Source organism: Ursus maritimus, unplaced genomic scaffold, assembly GCF_017311325.1.
Source record: "Ursus maritimus isolate PB19 unplaced genomic scaffold, ASM1731132v1 scaffold_28, whole genome shotgun sequence".
Taxonomy (NCBI): domain Eukaryota; kingdom Metazoa; phylum Chordata; class Mammalia; order Carnivora; family Ursidae; genus Ursus; species Ursus maritimus.
The window spans coordinates 10,451,763-10,477,204 of record NW_024425341.1 but is presented as its reverse complement, the minus strand read 5'-3'; the positions used below and the strand labels follow the sequence as shown (position 1 = coordinate 10,477,204).

At 37.1% G+C, this 25,442-nt stretch overlaps 1 protein-coding gene and 1 long non-coding RNA gene across 3 annotated transcripts in view; one reads left to right on the top strand and one right to left on the bottom strand.

Annotated features, from left to right (window-relative positions):
• LOC121105647 overlaps positions 1-440 on the top strand; it is a 156,263-nt gene extending 155,823 nt beyond the window's left edge. Inside the window, exon 4 of the long non-coding RNA XR_005838251.1 lies at positions 22-440. This is a non-coding gene — a long non-coding RNA (uncharacterized LOC121105647). The remainder of the gene's footprint in view (positions 1-21) is intronic.
• The window catches only part of TNKS (tankyrase), a 210,998-nt gene extending 186,337 nt beyond the window's left edge, over positions 1-24,661 (bottom strand). Inside the window, exon 1 of one of the 2 annotated variants that reach the window (XM_040643270.1) lies at positions 22,977-24,661. In XM_040643270.1, the coding sequence (XP_040499204.1) occupies positions 22,977-23,649 (673 nt within the window). In that variant the 5' untranslated portion in view covers positions 23,650-24,661. The remainder of the gene's footprint in view (positions 1-22,976) is intronic. The other variant, XM_040643271.1, reaches the window with a different exon arrangement.
• Between the last annotated feature and the right edge of the window lie 781 nt (positions 24,662-25,442).

The following is a 25,442-nucleotide window of genomic DNA, read 5'->3' as shown; positions in this document are numbered from 1 at the left end:
TGTCTTACATTTTTTCTTAAGCTCGTCTTTCTGGCTTACCTCTTAACTCAGACAAATGAAACCCAAAACCACCGCTCAGATGATGGCGACTACCCAGACCACCCAAACGCCTGACATGCACCTGTGCAGATGGACTGTGGAATGACCCCTGGAATGACCAGAAATTACCTTTACCTCATTATAATACTAAAATCTCCCACCAAGGAAGAACCTCAGCCTCATTTACATACATACAATGTATGTGTAGGCATGTTTCCTTAAGGCCCATGCTTAACCTTATACCAACCTCCACATATATGACAAGTCTTCCCTATCTGAACATTCATCCTAACCCTAAACAAAAGATACCCATTCACCCTTTCTTGGGGAGTCACGACTTTGGAAGCTATTCCACGTGATCTCCTCATTTGCTGCAAATAAAGGTTTTCTTTGTGCAACAACGCACCTGATGTAGTTTCTTTGACTCACCAAGGGTAAACTTCATGTTGGTTCGCTTACAAGTATACTTAACTATTTTCCTTATTCTAATGTTAGAGTTTAAATTAAGGCCATTCAAAAACATTTCAACGCCAAATGTAAGGTCATTTGGCATCTACTCACCAAGTCCGAGTTTAGAGACAGATAATTGTTTCACTTATGTTCAACATTTTAAGCCTACCTAAAATTAAAGCTTCAAAGGAACAACCCTGACCAATATGAAATCTTATAACTAACAACTGTGACTTCTGAAACATAATAAAAGAAAAGAAACCTAAGGTGTTTGGGATATTTTAAAGTGATGTTTTTATTTATGGTAGCAAAGTCATAGCCTAAAGATATTTTTCACCCTAATTAGACTGTCAGCAAAGCAACAACCACTGTACATCATTTCAACTATGAAATCCATTGACCTACACTTATATACTCAATGAGAAAATTTATATTACATCTCCCATATTTATTTATTTTAATTTTTTCCTTAAGGATAGAAAGATCTAATTATACTCAAAAGATACTCAAAGTAAGAGCAAAATAAGTTTGAGATTATCTAGGAAATAACTCATGAACTCTCACATACATCATTGTTTTTCCTGATATAAAGGAAACCACAAAAGCTAAGCTGGGATGGATAAAAAGGTACTTGATGAAAGATGCGAACTGTTCATTATTCTCTCTAAAAACATTAGAAAAATTTAGACTCTAAAACAGAAGAACCTACTTACTTTCTTAAGCATTATCTATCTACTTCCATCGAAATAAAAAAAAAAAAACAAAAACTCTTACCAATGACAATAAAATTACTTTCAATGAAACAAATTCAGCTGTGACACATTTATACAATACATATAACGTTTTTAAATAACTTTTCCTTCCTGGTCAACAGACTCATCATTTACCTATTTAACATGGTAGGTAGTTTCAGGTATCTGCTAAGCACCTCTAAAGGTCCATAGTAAACACAGTAAGTAATGTATAATTTCACTGAATTAAAAATCTGAATCATACCTGTATCTTGGCTGATGTGCAGGAGGCAGCCTCAAAGTTATGGGGGGGGGGCAGCAGAGCAGCCCCATCTCTACATGATTTTCTAATTTTGTTCACTTTCTTATAAAGACCTACCTTCTAAAGTCTTTTAAAGTTTCCAGTTTTACTACATTTTCTGAAGAAAATTACAGGCTATAATGGTATTCTCTAATCTGGGGAGTGGGGAAAGTCTTGTGACATATTCTTTAAAAATGTCAAGGGTGTTCTATATACTAGGTTAAATTCATGCAGTCCAGTATATACAGAACCACAGACACCCCGTAACAGATTCCTGGTTACTTTATAATAAATATTCTATGACAAAGAAACATGAATTTTCTATTTAATATTCAAAGTCATCATTGCTTCCTCTTCTAATTTCAATTCTAACTATATTAGCTTTTAAATAAAGAACTATTCTACACTTCATTAGATCAGAAGTCACTGTTAAGCAACAGGGAGTATGCATATTCCCTGTTGTTTCTAAAATAACAATTTAGGAAACAAACTACAGAATGACTTCAATGTCAATGAAGCTGCATGTTTTTCATCTGTCAAAGGCAGAATCTCACCAATTAATTATTCCACTTTGTAGAACCTGATTTAGAAAAGCATTTATGCTGGGGCGCCTGGGTAGCTCAGTCATTAAGCATCTGCCTTCAGCTCAGGGCGTGATCCCAGTGTTCTGGGATTGAGCCCCACATCAGGCTCTTCCGCTGGGAGCCTGCTTCTTCCTCTCCCACTCCCCCTGCTTGTGTTCCCTCTCTCGCTGGCTGTCTCTCTCTCTCTGTCAAATAAATAAATAAATAAATCTTTAAAAAAAAAAAAAAAGAAAAAAGAAAAGCATTTATGCTTAGATAAAATCGTATTTAATTAGCAAGTGTAGTCAAGAATGTGTGCCTTCCCCAAACCGAACTGAAAAGCAAAAGGGAAGAGATGAATCCCAGATTCTGGCTTAAAACAATAACAAAAACAACAACAAAACATCCCTTGAGGAAGAAAAAGAAAATGTTTGGGTACCGCTGTGAGAAGAAACATCAGCTTAAGAGATAGATCAGGTATCCTGGACAGAGAAGAGGCCAGAGGAAAATGTCCTAATTGTGTTCTTTCACTCCCAACACAGTCACATTGTCCCCTATGCTACTGTGGAATATAAAGCAGTATTTTCAGCCCGGTTCTAGCCAACAAAAAAGGAGTAACATCAAGGTAAATTATTAGAACTTGGGGGCACCTGGGTGGCACAGCGGTTAAAGCGTCTGCCTTCAGCTCAGGGCGTGATCCCGGCGTTATGGGATCGAGCCCCACATCAGGCTCTTCCACTATGAGCCTGCTTCTTCCTCTCCCACTCCCCCTGCTTGTGTTCCCTCTCTTGCTGGCTGTCTCTATCTCTGTCGAATAAATAAATAAAATCTTAAAAAAAAAAAATTAGAACTTGGCTGAGGGGGGAAGAAAAGTACTGGTGGACTCCCAATTAGGCAATTACAATGAAGGTGACAACACTTTGAGAAGATAAGGGTCAGAGAAATTCTGTGCAACCGGGGTGGAACTGAGCAAAAATTTCCACCCAGAGCCTCTCTACCCTGAGGCATGTCCCTATTTAGCCCAAACCACCTGGAGGACCAAAACAGAACACAGGCTTTCACAACCCCTAAACCTGACCCCCATCAAGCTCATTCTCCCATAATAATGCAATATTGGCCCAACTAGCTGTTAAGTTTCAAGGGAATATAAGCTCACAGCAGAAAATAACATGTCTGAGGAGTGCAAGCACCATAAAAAAACAATAAACCAGAAGGAGAATTAATAGACAAAAAAAAGAAAAAAAAGACATTTAAAACTGGCAAATTAAGTGCTTCAGGAGAAAACAACGGAGAATACCGAAAGCATGACAGGAGAACAAAAACCAATCAGATAAAACCAACTGGAAATACTGTCATGAAAAATGTAAGTGGAAAAATAAAAATATATAATGAATTGATTGAATAGTAATGAAAATAAAAAATAAATTCCCGATAAAAGCAGGCTGAAGAACTATCCCACTAAGTATCTGACAGGGATAAACAGAAGAAGAAAGGAGAGGTAGAGGATGGGAAGAGAAGATATACACACACATAGAAATAATGACAGCACTTTTCATAATTAAAGGAAAATGTAAAGTTTCAGATTAATTAGAGTTCATAAAGCACTAAACAGAATGGGCAGACATGTTATGTGCGATCTGGCAATATTAAAGGCTATGGAATTTCTAAATCCTTCAGCAAGAAAACAGAAATTTTTTGACTTCAGACTAAACTCAACCTTCTCAATTTTAAGGAAAAGCATTTTGATGCTTAATTTCATATGTAGCTAGCTTTTTATTTACATGAAAGAGTAAAATTAATCTGAGATATGTAAAATCTCAAAGCTGAACACAGAAAGATATTAGTTGAAAGTACTCTCATCAGAATACTTCAGCACGATGAAAAATGAATTTAGGGATGTGTGTGTGTGCGTGTGTGTGTGTGTGCATGTGTGTGTGTGTGTGTGTGTGTGTGTGTGTGTGTGTCTTCAGGAACATTGAAAATTAACCTTCTGGCAAATAACTGCAATGTGTGGGTTACAAAGAGCACACAGCCATACAAACTTAACTGAGCCTGGGGTAGTAAAAGCTTCCCCAATGAAGTGATATTCTGAGCTAAGGTCTGAAGAATAAGTAGTTAACCAGAAAAAAGGATTGGAATAAATATCCCAAGGAGGACAAGGTACAGTATATCCAAAGCTCAAGAGGCGGGAAATGCTTTATACATTCAAGTACCTAAGAGAAGCTCACAATGGTTCAGAGGCAGTAATAAAGATTCTGAAACAGGCAACAACATGGAATCAACTAATTTTCTACCACAAAAATCATGGAGAAGCAGGATCATCCTTCAAAACCAATGTACCAGAAATAAAAATCCTTTAAATTCTGTATGTCAGGGGGAAGAGTACGACTGTTTCCTACCAAAGTAGCATAATTCAAAATTTCTGCAATGCAAATTTAAGTATCAGAAAACTGCAAAATATATCTATATATACACCAATCTTAGAAGACAGAAAAGCTGAAGACTCTTGAAATTCCACTGAGTTTTCAGTCTTCTTCCATTTATTTCAGTATATTATTATAGAAGATACTTTTGCTATAAAAGTAGAAACAGAGGGGCGCCTGGGTGGCACAGCGGTTGGGCGTCTGCCTTCGGCTCAGGGCGTGATCCCAGCATTGTGGGATCGAGCCCCGCATCGGGCTCCTCCACTATGAGCCTGCTTCTTCCTCTCCTACTCCCCCTGCTTGTGTTCCCTCTCTCGCTGGCTGTCTCTATCTCTGTCGAATAAATAAATAAAATCTTAAAAAAAAAAAAAAAGTGGAAACAGAAAGGTCAAAGACAGCACAATGAATTAATCACATAGTTAACTAGAAGTCAAAGGAAAAAGAAGCAAAATGTGCCCTAATAAATACCCCTGCTTTCAGCTGTATTAATAATGAAGAGACTTCATCTTCATTTTTATTTTATGGTTGTACTTACTACACAATAAAGGGTTCAAGGAAACTGCTACCTGATTAGGAAAAAAAAAACTTTTTAAATCCTTACTTTTTAGAATATAGCAAAATAAATTCAAAATAGATTAAGGTACAAAGTGAGAAAATGAAACCATAAAAAAACTGAGGTGGACATTTGCATGATTTCAGAATGGAAATAACTTTTTAAACATAAAATGGAAGAAAACAAAAAGAAAAAATTTAAAGTCAACAAGTTTGAAAAGGTTGTAAATAAAATTAAAAACACAAACCAGGCAAATTTTGCAATGATAAGAAAAACATCAAAAGGTAGAAGAAAAAGTATAAGGGAAAAAAATAATTCACTAAAAAGGAAATATCAATTATTTTAAAAAGTAAAATCAGTTACTCCAAGATATAATCAAAGAAATGCACACTAAAAAATGATGTTTGGAAACATGTACAAAAATAATCATAGGAGCAATATTCACAAGAACATATTCATCACCAGAACAGATAAGTAGCGGTATATTCACACCATGGCATTTCTTATAATAATGAAAATGAACAAACTACAACTATGCAAGAGAGAGGAGTCGTGCACAATATAATATATACTATCTAATATCATTCATAATAAGTTCAAAAGCAGACAAAACTAATCTATGGGTAGTATAGGGGTAGTGATTCAGATGACACAAGACAGGGGTTTCAGCTGGTGTTGTCAAGGGTATGGTAGTAATGTAAATTAGTAGAACCTTTTAGTAAAGCAAAATTAGTAATAATACAAAAACTCTCTAGGAATATATGTATAGCATTGCTCAAAAACTTTCAGCAATCACCCTTTTAGTTCGCTTCATAGGCTCAAAACCCAGAACAACTATAAAACTAAAATTTCTTGAATCCCAAGCCAGGTTTTTCTCAGAGATAATAACTACCTTATTATCAGGCTTATAAGTAGTCATTGAGTCACAACTGTCAAAATACTTCCTAAAACATAAAAGGTTTTACAAATATTAGATGTTCTTAATCTCACTAGATTTGAGAGCCTTACTCTGCGTTACATGTGTCCTCAGTGATTCTCAACTCTGTCTGCACGTAAGAATCACCATAGGGGATTTTTTAAAAAGCAAAGCCTTGCTCCTACTCCTGAGATTTGACTTAATTGGTCTAGGGTTAAGAACCACTACTCACAAAGTGAACATCAACATCAGCATTACATAAGACTTGCTAAAAATGCAAATTCTCAGACTCTACTCCAGACCAACTCAATGAGAAATTTTGGGAGTGTGGTCTAGCAAACCTGTTTCAACAAGCCCTTCAGGTGATTCTGACGCAGAATTTAAGAACCACAGCTCTAGTGCTTCTGCATGTTTATAATCCTCAGAAAATTACATGTAAAATTTGCTGTTTAAGTATATCTTTCTGGGGAAAATGTTCATTCCTTTCATCCAATTCTCCAAAGAGTGTTAACAAAATTAAGAACCACTTATATAAGCTCAGCAGCTTTCAAAGTGTGGTGGGTACATGTGGTGGCTCCTGAGACTTTTCTAGGAATCTGAAAAGTCAAAACTATTTACAAAATAATACTAAGATGATTCTGACTTTTTCACTACCCAGACATTGATACTACATTATTTTATAACATCATGTGTTGGTCATCTGGAAGACGTATTCATGGTGCTCTTGATGATACAATGGCACGTGAAACTGCTGACATCTTGGCTTGAACCAAGACGGTGGCACCAAACTATACTAATAGTCATTGTATTCTTTACCACCAGGTCCTCACAGTTAAATTAAAAAAAAAAAAAAAAAAAAGGCTGCCGGTTTCACTTAAAAATGTCCTTCATGAAAACGTAAATATTATTTTATTAAACTCCAACCCTAGGGTACACATCCTTTTCAATAGTCTTGTGACAAAATGAGAAACACACATTAATCACTTCTAGATACCAAAATATGGTTGTCTTGAGGAATAATACTTATGCAACTGCTTGAGCTCAGTTTGACTTGTGTATTTGGCAGACATTCTCTTGAGAATGAACAAAGTGAGACTGTCACTTCAAGGAAAACAACACACGGTATTTGTTCCTAATGACAAAATTTGAGCTTTCAAGCAAAAATGAGAATTCTGTAAAACTTGCAGCATCTGCCACCATGAGCTTTATAGTTTCCCAATACGTAAGTGCTTTTCTGTAAGACTGGTGGTAGTAGTAACAAATATGCTTTACAATTTATTATACAGTAAAATGTGTCAGCATTTAGAAGATCTGCGTACCTCAGTGAACTATTATTTTCCAAATGACCAAAACATGTATAGAGGTATAAGAGCCATCTGTAAAAAAATAGACCAATGGATTTTTAACATAACAGAGTATGAAAAACTCATTGATACGGCTTCAGAGTCCAGGTTGCAAATAACCTTCAGGAAACTATTATTTATCAAATTTGGGTGTAGTAACAAAGAAAAAAAATCTATGATTATCTGAAAATGTTATTAAAATAGTCCTTTCTTTTCAAACTACGTATCTGTTTAAAGCAGGACTTTCTTCATATACTTCAACACAACAAATGGCATGCAGAAGCAGATGAGACTTCACCTGTCTTCTATTGTCAGACATTACAGTGACTTGCAAAGTGTAAAATAATGCCTCTCCTATTAATCTATGTTTTGGAAAATAGTTCCTTTTCATTAACAGTGTGATGTACTCTGACATATAAGAGAGTTTATTATTATTTTTTTTAATTGCTCAGTTTTAATTCCTACTATGATAAATCTCCATAGACATAATCCATATAAACAAAAGCTCTTTTAACTCTTTTCGAGAGTGTAAAAGAGTCCTGAGATCACAAAGTTTGGGAACCTCTGCATTTTGATTATAAACTTCCTAAAGGGCAGAAAATAATGCCATTCTTCCGACCCTGCTCCTTTATAGCACTTATATTTATTGAGCTGTTACTGAACTACTACTATAAAACCTTACAGCTCATGCCAGATTCCTGAGAAATAGACCAAAGGGGGAAAAACACTATGGAATTGTCCTACTGGCTGTTAACTAAGCAAGTTGCATGAAGTTCTTTTAAATTTCCATACACATTTCACTCATAGTGAGTCTCACACTCCCAGGAAAGGACTGCAGTCATTCTCAGAAACGTGAATTAATAGATATAAAGGGTATCCTCAATATATCACTGATTCACTCTACTGAATATGCTATTTTCCATATTTCATGTTGGTAATACTAAGAAATGAGTGTTCTCTAGGACAAGAGAAAGACCAAAATGCCACTATGATAGATACCTCCATTTAAAAGTGTTTAATTGTGTTAAAAAAAAAAGTCTAATTGTAGTAAAATACCTATAACACAAGATTTACCACCTTAACCTTTTTTTTTTACCCCCATTGGTTGCAACATTATTTTTTTTTCAAGTTTTTAGATCTCAGTTAGTTAATATACAATGTAATATTAGTTTCAGGTTGTAGAATTTAATAATTCATCACTTACATACAACACCTACTGCTTCTTTTTTTTTTTTTCCACGAGAGGTACAGTTTATTGACCCGCGACCCCCAGGACAGCCTCCTTCCCGGCTCCTGCAGGGGGCAGGCCTAAGAGGTCACGTACAGTTCCGCTCCTCGTCCTCGTTCTCCAGTAGGTAGGCTGGGTGATAGGTGGGCTGTCCTCCCGGGGTCAGGTACTTCAGGGCCGGGCTCTGCACCGTGTTCTCCCGGCCCCCCAGTGAGGTGTAGCCTCGGTCGTACAGGATACAGTACGGGACAAACAGCTGACGCAGGAAGTCGCAGATGTCCCTGTAGGTCCAGTCCAGCAGCGGCCTGACGCGCATGAAGGTGGGCCAGCCAGGGTCAGTGGGGCTGAAAGGGCAGAGGCTGCGGGAGTAGGGGTCCGTGCGGCGGGTGCCCATCAGGACAGCCTCCAGCTGGGGGTGCCGCGTCTGCAGCTCGCTCAGGGCCTGCTTCATGTCGCCCTCGGCCTCCAGGACCTGCAGGTTGTACCTCTTGATGGTGTCCTGTAGGAACTGCTCCAGCTCCGAGAAAGGAGAGACGCTGCAGACATACAGGATCTGGAGGGGTTCCTGAGCACCAGGGCATTTCCGCTGCACGGCCGCGTGGAAGAGGTGCAGGAGCGCGGTGCCAACCGCAACAAGTGCCCTCCTTAATGCCCATCACCCATCTAGCCCATCGCTGACTCCCCTCCCCTCCAGTAACCCTCAGTTTGTTCTCTATAGTTGATTCTGTTTCCTAGTTTGCCTCTTTTAATATGTTCATCTGTTTTTTCTTAAATTCCACATTATGAGTGAAATCATATGATATTTGTCTTTCTCTGACTGACTTATTTCGCTTAGCATAATATTCTCTAGTTCCATCCATGTTATTGCCAATGGCAAGATTTCATTCTTTTTGATAGCTGAGTAATATCCCGTTATATATATGCCACATCTTCTTTATCCACATCAGTTGATGGACATTTGGGCTCTTCCCATAATTTAGCTATTGTTGATAATGCTGCTATAAACATCGGGGTGCTATAAAAACTTCAAATCAATATTTTTGCATATTTTGGTAAATACCTACTAGTACAATTGCTGTATCATAGGGTAGTTCTATTTTTAACTTTTAACAGTAAAACTCCATACTGTTTTCCAGAGTGGCAGCACCAGTTTGCATTCCCACCAAAAGTGTAAGAGTGTTGGGAAAACTGGACAACTCCGCCATAACCATTTTTAAGTGTACAGTGTAGTGGCATTAAGTACTTTCAAATCGTGATTCCCACATGCTTTACTCAAAACGTATTTTTTTTCCTTGACTACTTCTATGTATCAAAACATAGAGCAGTTTACCTTCAAGATTTTCTAACAATTTTAAGCAGTCTTTAACGGAAAGGAATTGCTGAAATATTCTTCTTACATTTAATTATGAGGTTTTTCAAAGATTACTTCCAATCACACTTTTAATGTTTATATAGCAACTGACCAAAAGGTCAGTCCAACATTCTGATAACTGCAAATGTTCCAATACTCTACTTCCCAAAAACGTGGTCTCAATCAAATCCTAGTCACAATGATTTAAGAAAACATCTATATGCAATTTTGCTCTTTTTAATTTTATTTTTAAGTAGGCTCCACACTCATCATAGAGCCCAACATGGGGCTTGAACCCACAATCCTGAGATCAAGACCTCAGTGTAGATCGTTGAGATCAAGAGTCAGACGCTCAACCAACCAAGCCACCCAGGCGCCCCAGTTTTGCTCCACTTTAAATGTTTAGGAAAAGAGCTGGACAGAAATATGACATAATGACTATATGAGCTGCCTTGGGGTAGTGAGATAATGGACTTTTTACTGTACTTTCCAAAATTTATACAAGTACTTTTATTCTCAGAAAACAAATTTAAGAAAGCAATAACAACTGGCAAATTATAAAATGACTCAAATGATTTTATTTCTCATTGCCACCAACTTTCTAGTTGAGCTAGCATGAGCCAAATGATTTTTTGGACAGCCAGATGTGGGTTTAAATCTGGCTCCATCATTTAACAGCTTTGTGATCTTGACAAGACATAACTCTCTGAATCTCAGTTTCTTCATCTATAAAAAAAAATCAAAATCTACCTTGTATGGTTGCTGCTGTAAGGATTAAATAAAATTACACGGGGAAAGCACAAAAGTTACTCCCAGACAATTGTTACTATTTCTATTAGTTTTTATACTATTATTTAGTAACAATATCAAAACTAAGTTCATTCATATATGTGCCAACAGAACAGTGAAAGCACTTTGATGACAAAGGACTAGACTAATATACAGGGATACATTTAAGAAAGATGATGAAAAATCAGAAGCATTAACTTACAAAGTTCACTTGCTCAAATATTTATAAAGCACATGCTATGAGCGATTCAATGAATTAAACATTGAACTGCTCGTATTACATACTTCAAATTATCTGCTTTCATAAAATTCCAGTAGGGTAACAATTATACTTTCCTACTGTTAAATTTTTGGATATTTTGGGGGAGGAGAGGCAACAAAGTTTTTGATAATTTGCTACAAATTTTTATATTAGTCCAAAGGGTTTTTTTCCAAATAAGAGAGTATTTTCCTACAAAGAAGAAATGCATAGCTTGGCATCTCCTCTCAAGACATTAGGGGAAAAAATAGCTAAAATGTATTCATTTATTCACTAACTGTAATCCCATGTCATTTCTTCTTAAAAAAAAAAAAAGAGTCGGTAGTCAACATGAGAACAATGTGAGCTTTTGGAAAGGGCGAACTGCACATCTTATTAACAAGATGGATGAGAATGTCAAAATGGTTTCCGTGGTTGGTGAATATATCAGAATGAAGACATCCAATCTTTTTGGTGTCTAGTTATACATATATATACCCTAGCTTTTCAAAAGCATTATAACTGGGCATTAACTGGACATCAGGCATTAACTGGGTATGCTCTAGCTTTTCAAAAGCATTATAACTGGGTACTTAGGTTATTTTTAAACTATAATTGATGATGCAGGGACTTCAGCTTTAAGAATTTTTGGTCAATCAGTAAATGCAGTTTGTACTTAATACAAATCATCTACAACTACCAAATGCCTCTTCACTTTTTAAAAAAATCTACCATATAAGAATAAAGTTGCAAGTCCAAACAAACAAACAAAACAGCTACCACCAACCATTAGTGTACTTTTTGTTACACTGAGAAGGTAAAAAAGAGAGCAGAAACTTTACATCACTTTTTCTCTTTTTCTACCATTAGAAAGTACCCTAGTTTAAATTGAATAGGGAGCTGACACGCTCCAAAGGGGGGGGGGGGCTTAAGCTCACAGTTTTAATTCTATACACAGATATCTGAACAAACAGGCAAAACAAGTTTCCACTTGACAAAGAACCCAGCAATTCACCGTAGGGAAAAGCAATCTTGGACATCTGATGAAGCCTTAAAAGGAAAACCCAGCAAGCACACAAAACCAAAAACTCTTACCTTTTCTCAATTACTCAAAAACTGATTTTTAGAAAATGACCCTCAAATTTATCCTGAGGACCTAAACTTTAATGGAAATCCCATGATCAAGGCTACATCCCTTCCTGAGCATTTCTATCAGAGGAATAAACAAGAGTCAAAGGAACTTTAAGGACCTTGACATGTGGGAAAAATAAGAATCAAGAGACACTGATCTATTCAACTGTATCTACTGCATATTTTATAGTGAACCACCCAAAAGGTTTTTGTTGTGGAGCAAAAGTAGGCTATTAAAGACATTTAAGAACAAGCTAGTCTAGTGTTTTACCCTCAACTCATCACAAGACTCATGATGATGTTTATTCCTTTCCAAAACCTAGCACTACAATAAAATATATTTTTCTTAGTAACAGTTACATTCCTTGATTGTTTCTTCTCCTGAGATCTAAGCTTGAGATCCCATTTTTAAACATATGCATGCTCACAACTTGGGCCTTGATGATATGCCTTCTACCTCCCAGATACATTTCTTTCCCCTTTTAACTGCCAAAGAATCACTTCAGGTCTGGAAAGAATGAACACCTAGCTGTGATCTATACAGTTCCTTGGGAAGGAAGGGGATGTCCCAGGCGAAAGAACAGAAAGAAGAGTAGACAAAACTTCTTGTCAAAAACATCTATGTAAGTAGACTATGAGGAAAGCATCTTCTTTTAAAAAGGCCCTTAACAGAATGTCTCTGGTTAATGCTCCTAGAAAGTGGTACAGAGGCTATATAAGCTGAGATATAAAATGGTGGTTTCATAATTTAAACACTACTACTGTTAAGAGATGAACCTTATAGAGAGACTTCATCTATCCTAGATCAGACTTGCATGTCCAACACGAGAAGAAAGGGGAGTTACCCTCAACATCTCAGACTTCCATTTTTATCCTTGATATTATTTATTAATTTCTATAAAAATGAGCAATGGAAAAAAAATTGAGGTGAAATCCTATGCAAAGTTTTTAATAAGAATTTGAGCAGAATAACATCCCTAAAGACAACGCATGCCCGAAGAAAACACTCACAAATTTACTATCTACTATTTCAATACGGACTAAAAGGCAACATGAAAATGATGCAAGATACGAAAAAGTAGCATATATCTGAATTAAAGATAAGATGACAGAACTCAGAAAATAGTTCAAAATTTTTTAAAAAATCATTTCAGAAGTAAAAACCAAGCAAGAAGGGAAACAAAAGGGAGAAAAAAATTCCAGAGAACAATACCCCAGTGTATGCCTTGTGATGGGGATCACAAACTGCAACCCAAGCGCCAAATATGGCCACCACTTGCTTTTATAAATAATGATTTATTGGAGCAGACCACACCCACTCATTTATGTATTGTCTACGGATACTTTCGTAGCACAAAAGCAGAGCTGAGTAGTTGAAACAATTGAAACAGAGACCATATAGGGCACAAAGCCTAAAATATTTACCATCCAGCCACTTACAGAATAAGTTTCCCAACTCTTGCCTTAAGAGAAATGGAAGGTAAAAAGAGAACATTTTTTAAAAGCAAAAAAAAAAAAAAAAAAAAAAGAAGGATATATTTTTATTTTTTATTTTTTATTTTTTTAAAGATTTTATTTATTTATTCGACAGAGATAGAGACAGCCAGTGAGAGAGGGAACACAAGCAGGGGGAGTGGGAGAGGAAGAAGCAGGCTCATAGCAGAGGAGCCTGATGTGGGGCTCGATCCCAGAACGCCGGGATCACGCCCTGAGCCGAAGGCAGACGCTTAACCGCTGTGCCACCCAGACGCCCCCTTAAAAAAGGATTCAATAGTATGCAACAGTTACCTGGGCTTGGGGTAAGGTGGGAATGAGCAGTTAGTGTTTAAATGGATACAGAGTTTGTATTTGAGATGATGAAAAAGTTCTGGAAATGGACAGTGGTGACAGCTGTACAACACCATGAATGTATCTAATGACAATGAACTAACACTTAAAAATGGTTAAAATGGTTAATTTTATATTATGTATTATTTTACCACATACACACACACAGCAAGTGGCAAATTTAGAGAAAGGCAAAGTTCTAATATACATAAAAGGGGAAAAAATACTAAAAACTAAAATTGAAGAAAACTTTTCTAAAGTACAAGATCTGAAACAATGTAAAGAAAAAGCACAACATATATCTGAGAAAATCAATTTAGAGAAACTAAGAGTAAGAGAAACTCTGTTAGAATATGTTGACGTTATGCAAGAGGAAAAAATCCTTTGGACATCTAGNAGACCAAGGAAAGAAAATCAGATTACCATCAGACTTTTCACATTAATGGTTTTTACCAGAAGAAAATAGGAATTTTTTAAATACTCAGGAAAGAAAATGAGAACCAAAGATTTTATATACAGTCAAACTGACTTCTAAGAAAAAGGCAACGACTTTTATTGCCATTAAAAAAATTTCAGGCAATGCTGTTTCCAGGACACCTTCCTGAGTAAACTCTAGAAAACAAGTGACAGACCATCAAAATAACTAAAGATATCAATATTACGACTAGCAGTGAGCATTTGCAGCAGAAATGTAGTTATAAGTAGTGATTTCAGGTAGCTACTGCTACATAACAAACTATTCCAAAATCCATGGCTTAAAATAACAACTACTACTTATTATTCTGATGATACTATGAGCTAACTAAGCTCAGTCAACTGGAGGCTTGATGAGGCGGGAATACCCAAGGTGGTTCACTTACTCAGCTGGCAGTGGGTACTGGCTGAAAGCCACGAGCCTTACTTCTCTTTTCCATGGTCCTTTTCAAAGCATGGTGGCTGGGTTCCAAGAAAGTTCCCAATGCATGAAAGTGAAAACTTAAGCTCTCTGAAGGCTCAGGTGTTAACACAGCAAAACTTCTGCCACATTCCATTCATCCTAGCAAATCACAAAACCAACTCAAATACAGGGGAAGGAAAAAGGCTCTACCTTTTCGTAAGTGATACAGTATACATATATATGAAGAGGAGGAGTATATGGTAGTCATCTTTGGGGACTATCCATCACACATATACTTGTAGAACTAAAACTAAATGAAATTTATAAGAGAAAAACAAAGTAAATGTGCAAGACAGTTACTAGGACAGCTCCCAATGATTCCCATCTCCCATTGTATATGCCCTTGTGTAATTTCCTCCCTTTCAATACAGGCTGGTCCTACTGATTTCCTCCTAGCTAACAGAATACTACAAAGGTTGATGAGACAGTACTTGCAATATTACATTTGAAAAAGACCCTAGCATCCATCTTGCTTGTCCTCTTTTGTTCTCTCACTTATTGGCTCTGAAAGAAGTCAAATGTCATGTTGTGAGCTGCTCTATGGAACTGAGGAAGACCTCAGTCCAACAACCTGCAAGAAACTAAATCTTGCTAACAAACACATGAACAGTTTGGAAGCAGATTCTGCCTTCAGTCAAGCCTTCAGATAAGACCATAGCCCCAGCCCACATTTTGACTGCAGTCAAACGAGAGACCTTGAGCCAGAAGACATCACTAAGTTATGCCCAGATTCCTGACCCATACCTGGAATCTTGACCCAAAGCAACTATGAAATAATAAATGTTTGTTACTTTAAGCTCTTAAGTTTTGGGTAGTTTCATAAACAGCAATAAGTAACTAATACAGTAAACTCAAAATAAGTACAAAGAAGGAAATAATTAAGAGAACAAACAATGGACAAAGTTAACAAAGCTGAAAGTTGATACTCTGAAAAGATCAACAGAACTGATAAACACCCTGGCTAGTCTAATCAAAGAAAATATAAATTATCAGTATGAAAAATAATAAAGGAGTTTATCTCATTAGCTCTTAGAGACAATAAAACAATAATAAAGCAGAATGTTATAAACACACTTATACAAACAAATTTAACAACTTACATAAAATAAACAAATTCCTTGAAAAATATAACTCACCAAAATTGAGGGATAATAACTGAGACAATTTCTTAACCATCTACCTATTAAAGAAATTAAGTTCAGTTCAAAAATCTTCCCACAAAGAAAACTACAGTTCAGTTAGTTTCACTGGGGGATTCTATCAAATATTTAAGGAGAATGATGGCAATTCTCCAAAAACTCATTCAGAATATAGAGAAACACTTCCAAATACACTCTATTAAGGCAGCATAACCCTAACGCCAAAACCTGACAAAGACATTACAAAAAAAAAAAAGAAGGAAAGAAAATAACAGACCAATATTTTTCACAAGCTTAGATCTAAGCAAAAGTCTTTAACAGAACATTAGCAAATAAATTCTAGGAATATATAAAAAGGATAATATACATCATGACCAAATAGTGTCTATCCCAAGAATGCAAAGTTGACTTAAATTTCATAAATCAACATAATGTAATATATTAAAAGATTAAAGGAGAAAGCCATATGGTTATCTCGATATATGCAGAAAAGGCATTTGATAAAATTCAACACCTTTTCATGATAAACCCACTCAACAAACCAGAAATAAAAGAGACCTTCCTCTATCTGATAAAGGACAGCCATGAAAAACTTAAGTTTTCAAACTTAAGTTTCAAAAACAAATACTTGATGGTGAAATATTGAACATCTACCCCCTAAGAACTGGAACAAGACAAAGATGTCTACCCTCATCACTTTTATTCAACATTATCAAGAAGAACAAATATAAGTCATTACTACCTCTATTTGGAGATATGATTCTTTAATAAAATCCTAAGGAATCTACAAAGAACTACAGGAAATAATAATTTTCTAGGTCACAGAATACATGGTTAATATAGAAATTGTTCATATTAGCAAACAACTGAAAAATAAAAAAAATTTTCAAAACCCAATACATTAAAAAAAATTGGTACAAAAAAAATCTCGTGGAAGACTCCCACACTAGAATTTATGAAAATAGCTGAGAGAAAATAAAGGCCTAAATAATGTTCATGGATTGGAAGACTGTTAAGATGTCAACATTGTTAAGATGTCAATTTTTCCCAAGTTGAGCTATACATTTAACATAATCCCAATTATCAGCTCAGCATGCCATGTTGTAAAAACTGACAATCTGCTTCTAAAATTTCAATGAAAATTCAACAGACCTAGAAAATCCAAAGCATCCTGAAAATGCTAAACCAAGTTGGAACATTCACATTATCAACTTCAAAACTAACTACAAAGCTACAGTTACCCAGGCAACGTAATTCTGATATAAAAACAGACAAACAGATCAATAACACAGAATGAAAAGTCTGATATAGACCCCCACTTATACAAATATCTGATTTCTGACAATGGAGAAAAAGCAATTCAACAGAGAAAAGAAAGCTCTTCAAGAAATGGTTCTAAAAAAAAAATGGATAACCACACAGAAGGGGAAAAAAAACCCTCAACTCAAGCTCACAGATAACAATAAACATAAGATTGATCACAAAGCTAAATGTAAATGCTAAAACCATAAAGCTTTTAGTAAAAAACATATCTTTGTTACTTGGGAACAGGTGAAAGTTCTTACCCAGGTCATAGGTCACAGGAAACAATAACTATAAAATCAATATATAAATGACATAAATTTAATAAAATAAATTTAAATTTAAAACTTCTGTTCAAAGACCCTATTAATAATGGATCAGCACAACATGCATAATGTGTAGCTACCAAAGGACTAATATGCAGAATATATAAAGTACTCCTAAAACTCAACAATAAAAAGATAAACCCAATAAAAGTAAACTTTATCCAATTTAAAAAAAGACAAAACTTCATAAAAGATATATAAATGGCAACTAAACACATGAAAAAGTCTTCAACATTAGACTTCAGGGAAATGCAAAATAAAATCACCATGAGTTACTACACATTCCCACTAGAATGGTTAAAACTCAAACTTATCTGAGAACATGAAATGGTGAGTAGAACTCTCATATATTGTTAATGGGAATGTAAAACGGCACATCTACTTTGGGAAAAGGTCTGGACATTTCTTACAAAACTGAATATTTACCTACCCTAAGCCCCAGCAATTTCAATACTAGGTATTTGCACAAGAGAAAGAAAATCTATGTCCACACAAAAAATTTTTTTTCAAGAATGTTCACAGCAGCTTTATTCATAATAGCCCAAAACTGAACTAGCCTAGAAGTTCAATAGGAGAAGGGATAAACCAACTGTAGCACATGTACATGACGATATACCACCCAGCAGCGAACAGGAGCTACTGACACACGTAACAACATCAAAACCATGAACTGAGCAAAATAAATCTTACAGAAAAAGAGTAAATATTATATAATTCCACTTCATATGAATTTCTTTTTTTTTTTTTAAAGATTTTATTTATTTATTCGACAGAGATAGAGACAGCCAGCGAGAGAGGGAACACAAGCAGGGGGAGTGGGAGAGGAAGAAGCAGGCTCATAGCGGAGGAGCCTGATGTGGGGCTCGATCCCAGAACGCCGGGATCACGCCCTGAGCCGAAGGCAGACGCTTAACAGCTGTGCCACCCAGATGCCCCTATATGAATTTCTAAAACAGGAAACTCGTAATCTAGAGTGGAAAAGTCAGAACAATGTTTGTATCTGGGACAGGGACTTAGGAAACAGGCATAAGGAAACACTCTGAGGTTATGATGACTTTCTAGAAACGTTTGAGTTGCATAGGTGCTCACATTTGTCAAAACTCAGTGAATGTACAAATAAGATTTGTACAGATTTTACACTAAAAGACAAATCTGTAAACAAACACTGAACTCTAGATAATAACATGCATATTCTGGCGTTGTTAGGGGAAGCTGCAGATGCTTGCAATCTGAGCACTGACATGCTCAAAAAAAAAAAAAAGACTGATGGATGGAGGAATACATAAGCAGATTGATACGTAATAGAAATTACACAGTATTTTAATTTATGCAAACAGTCTTCTATGTTGACCAGTTTGCTTGTTATCAACTTTTACATAACATCTTATAAATAGCTATTTTGGTCTTTAAATCATTTGCCTCCGAAGAGTGGTATCATTAAAGTGTAAGAGAAACTTAGCACACCTTTCTAACTGAAAGTTCTATGTAAAGTTTTAAAGGGTACCTTAAACAAAGCACAAGGTTTTAAGAAAAGACTAAAAAAAGAGAAACTGGGAAGACATTTACAAGCTAGCTCCTTTTACCAAATTAGAGCCTTCTTAAACCCTGAGGCAGGGCATTTGCTTGAAAGTATAATAATCAAGGAGCTCGCCAGACAATGTTTAGTACAAAAAGATTCCCACTCCAGGACTGAAATACTCTGACTGCTTTCTTAGCCACCGATGGGTTTACAGGACACAGTACTGTTTGAGTCCTTTTTTCAGGTGTAGGAAATTCATTTGTACAGCAGTGAAGAAAAAAAAAAAAGACAAACATGGTCATGCTGAAAAATCAGAAGAGTCAGGAATGACTTAGGCAACATTTAACATGGTTAAATGTGTGTTGTTGTAGATACCATCCAAGTCAAAAGAAAGCATAAAACTGTCATACATATTTTGCTGGTTTTGATACCAAGTGCCTCATTTTACATATCCTAATCTTATGTTAACTACTGAGGAAGCCTATTTCAAAATTTCATCAATTTAAAGTAAGTACCCTGAAATCTTGAAATGCAATGCTTTGTTAAAGCCTTTTTTTAAGACCACATCTAAACTTTTCTTTAAAAAGAGATCTCATGAGTACATCTCATACTGGTCCTTGTGACAAAAATATGTCACTATACTAGGAACTAAACTTAAAAGATAAGACCACTCTAAATTGATTCTATTTATAAAGCTTTGACTGCTGTCCTTTGAACAATAGAAAACCAGGGTCAAGGATCTTATCTGTAGAAGAGAAAGTCTTATATAAACTCTAGTCAACAATAAAAGACTGGTTCCTTTTGATATGGCCATCTTAAGAAGGCATTAGAAATAGTGGTTTGAGAATCTGTATCAACAATGGAAACTGGAGATTATGTTTCTAATTCTGGATAGAATGATTCCACTATTATCTCCAAGCCATATTTGAAACAAATCCAAAATGGGATAGAAAGAATTCTTAATTCTGCTGCTGGGAAGAATTGTAATATTTTTAAAAGTCATAAGGATTTAAATATGACTTCACACCAATTCTGAGATCTTTAAAATGGTTTCATTTATTATCTGGAACTATAAACTCATTTCTAAATGGAAATTAAGGCATTAACATTCTTTCTCTCCAATCTTTGGGTAAATTGGGCTCATCCTTCAAATCCCTATCTACCTAGAAAGACTTCCTTAAATGCTCAAAACCAGGACAAGAATCCCTTTTGCCTCCTCCACAACGGCATATTACAATAACTCTGGGTTACTAACTTTGTGGGGTTCTGTCATTACTGCCATTCTTGTTTAGTCTTCCTTATTGGACTGTAAGCTCCATAAGGGCAAAGACTATCTGCCACATCAAAATTGTGTCAGTATATAACACGTGACCTATGACAAGTGACAGAACATTTGTGGAACAAATGAATTATAATTTCTAAACTTTCCCATCCAAGGGATTGTTCCAGTTTCCTTTTTTAAAACAGCTTTTCCATGACAATCCCATTACACACATTCTAACCAACTAAGAGTCAACTGAGAATTACTGTGAACTACTCGTCCTACACACAGAGAAGACCAGTTTTAACCAATTTGTTGTGCTATGCACACAAACATGAAAGTATGATAAAATGACTACAGAGTGTTACGTTTTTATACCATGTACAGTTTTACTGTTTTTATGATTTCCACAACTCAACTAAAAAATTTATTTCTTAAAAAAGCAGGTCAAAGTCAGGTTCTCATCATTACAACATTATTACAGGACTGTGTTTTACTGTCTGTCTGGTAACTTATTTCTGCACACATAAGACTCTAAAACAGAATAAAAAGTAACTATTGTGGCAAACAGGAAAAAGTTGATTTGGGAGACAAGCACTATTTTATGTGTGACTAAACCTAAGTAAGTACATTATCATAGAAATAAATATAACTATCATCTGTTAATGATTTTTTCATAATGTGGTATGGTGAGACAAGATTTGTGACATATGCTAAAACAGTCCAATTTGGAACAAAGTATGCAAAAGAAAACCTCAGTTGATTCACTGTATCAGACTTAGACCTTTAATGTGACCTAAAGAAAAAGAAATGCTACTTCATCTAAAATAAGCAACACCCTTGAGCAAATACCTAGTTATATGGAAGCCTGTTTATGATTCAATTCACTAAATTCCTAATAGTATCTATACTCTCTAGTAAGTATCTATACATCAAGAATGGATCCAGTAATCTAATATTGACTTCCTGTGTTTCTCATATTGCGGCTCCTGACCCATTAATGAACCACAAACAGCAGTTGTAAAGAAATGAATGGAATAGGGTATAAAATATAAGACAACACACGTGATAAGGGAAAGTATTATTTCCTGAAACTTGTGATTCAGTTTCTGTGTGTATGAGACAATGTAAAATAAATTCCTAAGTATAGGCTACAATAAAAATGTGTGAATGCTACTCTTGGGAGTTCATGCCCCCAGTTACCTCTTCTGCGAAAACACTGCAGAAGTAGAAACTCTCCACCACAATTACTCACAAAATGAAAAGGACCTTAATCCAGGTACAGGTTTTAATAGTTTAAGCTTGATTTCACAAGCTCTAAAATCAAACTGAGTTCAAATCCAGGTTCCACGACTTTCCGGGTGAATTTGGACTTATTTAAACAATATGTGCTTTGTTTCTGTCATCTGTAAAATGACGGTAATAATATCTCTCAAGTTGGGGTAAAAACAAATTATACATATAGTAAGTTCTTAACGTACCTTTTACCATAAATAGAACAAATTAAGAGTGACATGTATTAACACCACAGCAACAAACTTAACAGAAGGTATTTTCAATGTGTTATCTTTGGTGTTTGTGGGTGTGTGTGGTGCTTTTTCATTTTTTAATTCTATTCTATATGATTTTTATCATGCATATATAAAACATACATTTTTCATGTAATGTTTGTAATGTATATAACCTTATTACCTTTATTTTTTAGAATATAATAGTAGGTATCTGGGCAGTGACATTATAGTCCTTTTTTAAATACTTCTCTATACTTTATAAAAATAAATTATGTGTTTTTAAAAGACAATGACCAACTGCTGGGTCAAAAAAAAAAAAAAAAGACAAAAAGTGTGTGGTCCACGATTTAGGAACTAGCATGTTTTTTGGGAGAACCAACGTGCCAGATGCTTCTAAGTCCTCACACAAACTTAATATATCATTTTCGCCCTGAGAAAACCAAGGCAATCGAGATAAGGTAAACTGTCAGACAAGTAACAAACAGAAGTGTCCAGGACTTCAAAGCGTTTATTTCTTCTACCATCACATAATGCATCCAAATATTCTTCTCCTGTTGTTTCATATAGGCATATTTTAATCTACCCAGTTAGGTGTAGGCTCCTTGAGAAAGGGGGAAAGTTTCACAAATTTCATTTATGTCTTTCATTGGCTTAGTAAGACTACGATAGATCCTTAAACACTTGTTGAGTTAAACTTCTTTTGGTCTAGACTATTCTCATGGGATATAGCCTTGTTGTAAAAACGAAATAAACTAGCAAACAAAAGGCAAAACTCTTAAGACTGCCCAAATCTAACTTTATTCCTTCACACTCGTAACTGAAAAAGTTAAAGTATACCCATATCCGGAGACTACCACTAAGGGAGTCTGGAAATGAGTGCAAGTAACACTATGCAAACACTAAAAAAGAATGGATTCACACATTCCCCTACCACGCCCCCGTCATCCAAGCACCTAAAGAAAGAAACCTCTAGTCTTCCGGTGAGGTGTTGAAGAACCATAACCACGCCCCCATTCTATTCCATCATAACTTGTTTTCTATCCCTACCCGGACCCCCGTCCCCAAGACCAAACCCCTTAATAAACAAAAGTCTCTGACCTGCAGCGAAGTGCAGGGGAGAAGACTTCCGGCCGGCCATGTCCTTAGCATTCACGTTTGCCGCGTCCACCAGCCTCTTTACCCGGGACACGTCCCCATTGCGACAGGCCTCCAACAGTTCCCGTAGGGCCCCGCTCACTGCTGGGACCCCTGGCCCAGGTCCCGCTGCCCCAGGCCCCAATGTTGCTGTGTTGCTAACTCCTGCCGCCTCGGGGCTCTCAGCCAAGCTCGATCCAGGGGAGGATGGAGAGGAAGATGAGGAAGAAGTCGGGGAAGAAGAGGACGACGGTGAATTGTTACTGCCACCGCCGGCTGGGTTGGGAGCTACCCCGACGGCAGATGAAGCGGAAACCGCCGGGGCCACGGGAGCGGCGGCGACGGTACAGATTGTGCTGGTGGTACTGCAACAGCTGGTACTGTCAACCGGGTCCGGGGATCGAGGCCTGTCGGGCGGATCCCGACTGCCATCCCCCTCCGGCAGCGCTAGGCCGTGCCGCGGAGAGGCGAAGGGGGCCAGGCCACCCGCCGTTGGGGAGGCTGGGGTGGTCCCCGGCGCCAGGCCGGGGCTGAGTGGGGGGGGAGGTGGTGGCGGCGGCGCCGAAGCCCCTGGGGCGGGCTGGAGCTGTTGTTGATGATGGTGGTGATGATGCTGAGAGCGACGCGACGCCGCCATCTTCGGACTCCCCCAGCACTGTCACTGCGGCAACGGCCCCACCGCCCGCCCTCACTTCCGACCGCTAGGCCAATTAGCATCCAGCGCACAGGAAATGATGCTAGGCGGAGTGGGAGGGGCCAAAGAAGAGGAGGGAAGTATTGGGAGCTCCGAGGACTTCCACAGACGGGGGCGTGGCTTCGTGACTGCGGGGCGGGCTTTGTGACGCCTTGGCGGGCCGGCTGCGGAGATTTGAAAGTTGGAACTGACCACTCCCTAAATGGGGCACTTTTCCTCCATTCTCGGTTTCAGCTTGCTTACCTTGCCCTGTTCCGTTCTGTTGCCAAGTCACCTTCAGTCTTTTGTGTCTTACTCTAGAGCGTGCTCCTGAGGTGTAACTCAATGCAAGAAGGGAATGTGTCGTTTATTATGTCTCAAGTGGCCTCGTCTGAGAAATGGAACTGAGAGTCCTCCCAGAATTGTTAGCAGAATTAAATGAACTAACGTATACAAAGCGTTCTGACCGTTAATAAAGCATAACTATATTTAGCCAATTGGTAATTTTTTAAAATGGAGTCTGGCCTCCTCCGCCCCGTTATTTCCTTGGTCTCTATGTCCCTTCTTGTAAGCTTTCTCGCTCTATCCACTTTGTTAATACTCCCACTTAAAAATAGTGGTTCAGATTGCCAGGATTGGCATTCAAGCTCTGTAATTTACTAACTGTAAATTTGGGCAAGCTGTTTAACCGTTCTGTGTCTCACGTTCTCCTCTGCAAAACTGAATAGTTCAATAATTGTTAACTATTCAAATTATGATCTTTTTTTCTATTCTGTTATCTCTATACTTTTATTTCTCACCTCAGGTTTGACTCAAATAATTATGAAGATGTTTGTTTTGAATTCTTTTCGGCTGAACCTCTCATCTCCCTCCCTTCCAAACTAAGATAAAAACTTGACTAATGGGGCGCCTGGGTGGCACAGCGGTTGAGCGTCTGCCTTCGGCTCAGGTCGTGATCCCGGCGTTGTGGGATCGAGCCACACATCAGGCTCCTCTGCTATGAGCCTGCTTCTTCCTCTCCCACTCCCCCTGCTTGTGTTCCCTCTCTCGCTGGCTGTCTCTATCCTATCGAATAAATAAATAAAATCTTAAAAAAAAAAAAAAAACTTGACTACTATCCAACACTCACCTTCAGATGCCATTCTTCAGCTACTCCTTTTTCTCTCTTTCCTCTGCCTGTACCTACTTTTTTGACCTGCCATCAAAAGAGATGTGTCAGTGCATGGGATAATCTCAGTGCGGTCTCTGTTTCCTGCCTCCTATTTAATAGTAAACTAGGCATTGTGGAAGCTTAGACAAATAGCATTACTCCAGTAGATGGGGACATAGATGAAGACTGGCTTAAGAAAAAACAAGGTTTACGTGGGTCAAGTAGAAATTTGTCTCTGCAGAATATTACACCAGGTGGTAAATCGTTCTTTTATATGTTCTTTGTTAAAGGTAATTACTGTGATGTTAATATTCCCACCTAAATAAATAGGTAGGTTTATTTAGGACTACCATCTACATAAAAGAAGGTCAGGAACATAATTAATATTATGAGTGACATTTGTTTTCATCTCGTCTGGGGTTACAGATTATAACTCTGAGCAGTACTCATCTGTTTCATAAATTTGTGCCATTGTTTACAAATACATGGCTGGATAGGAAAACTCCATCAGTACAACTAAAATCTGTCACATACACATTCTCCTGGTTTTGAATCTTAATGCACAGCGCAGGATAGCATTGAGAAGTGGGGTTTAAAAACATAATAC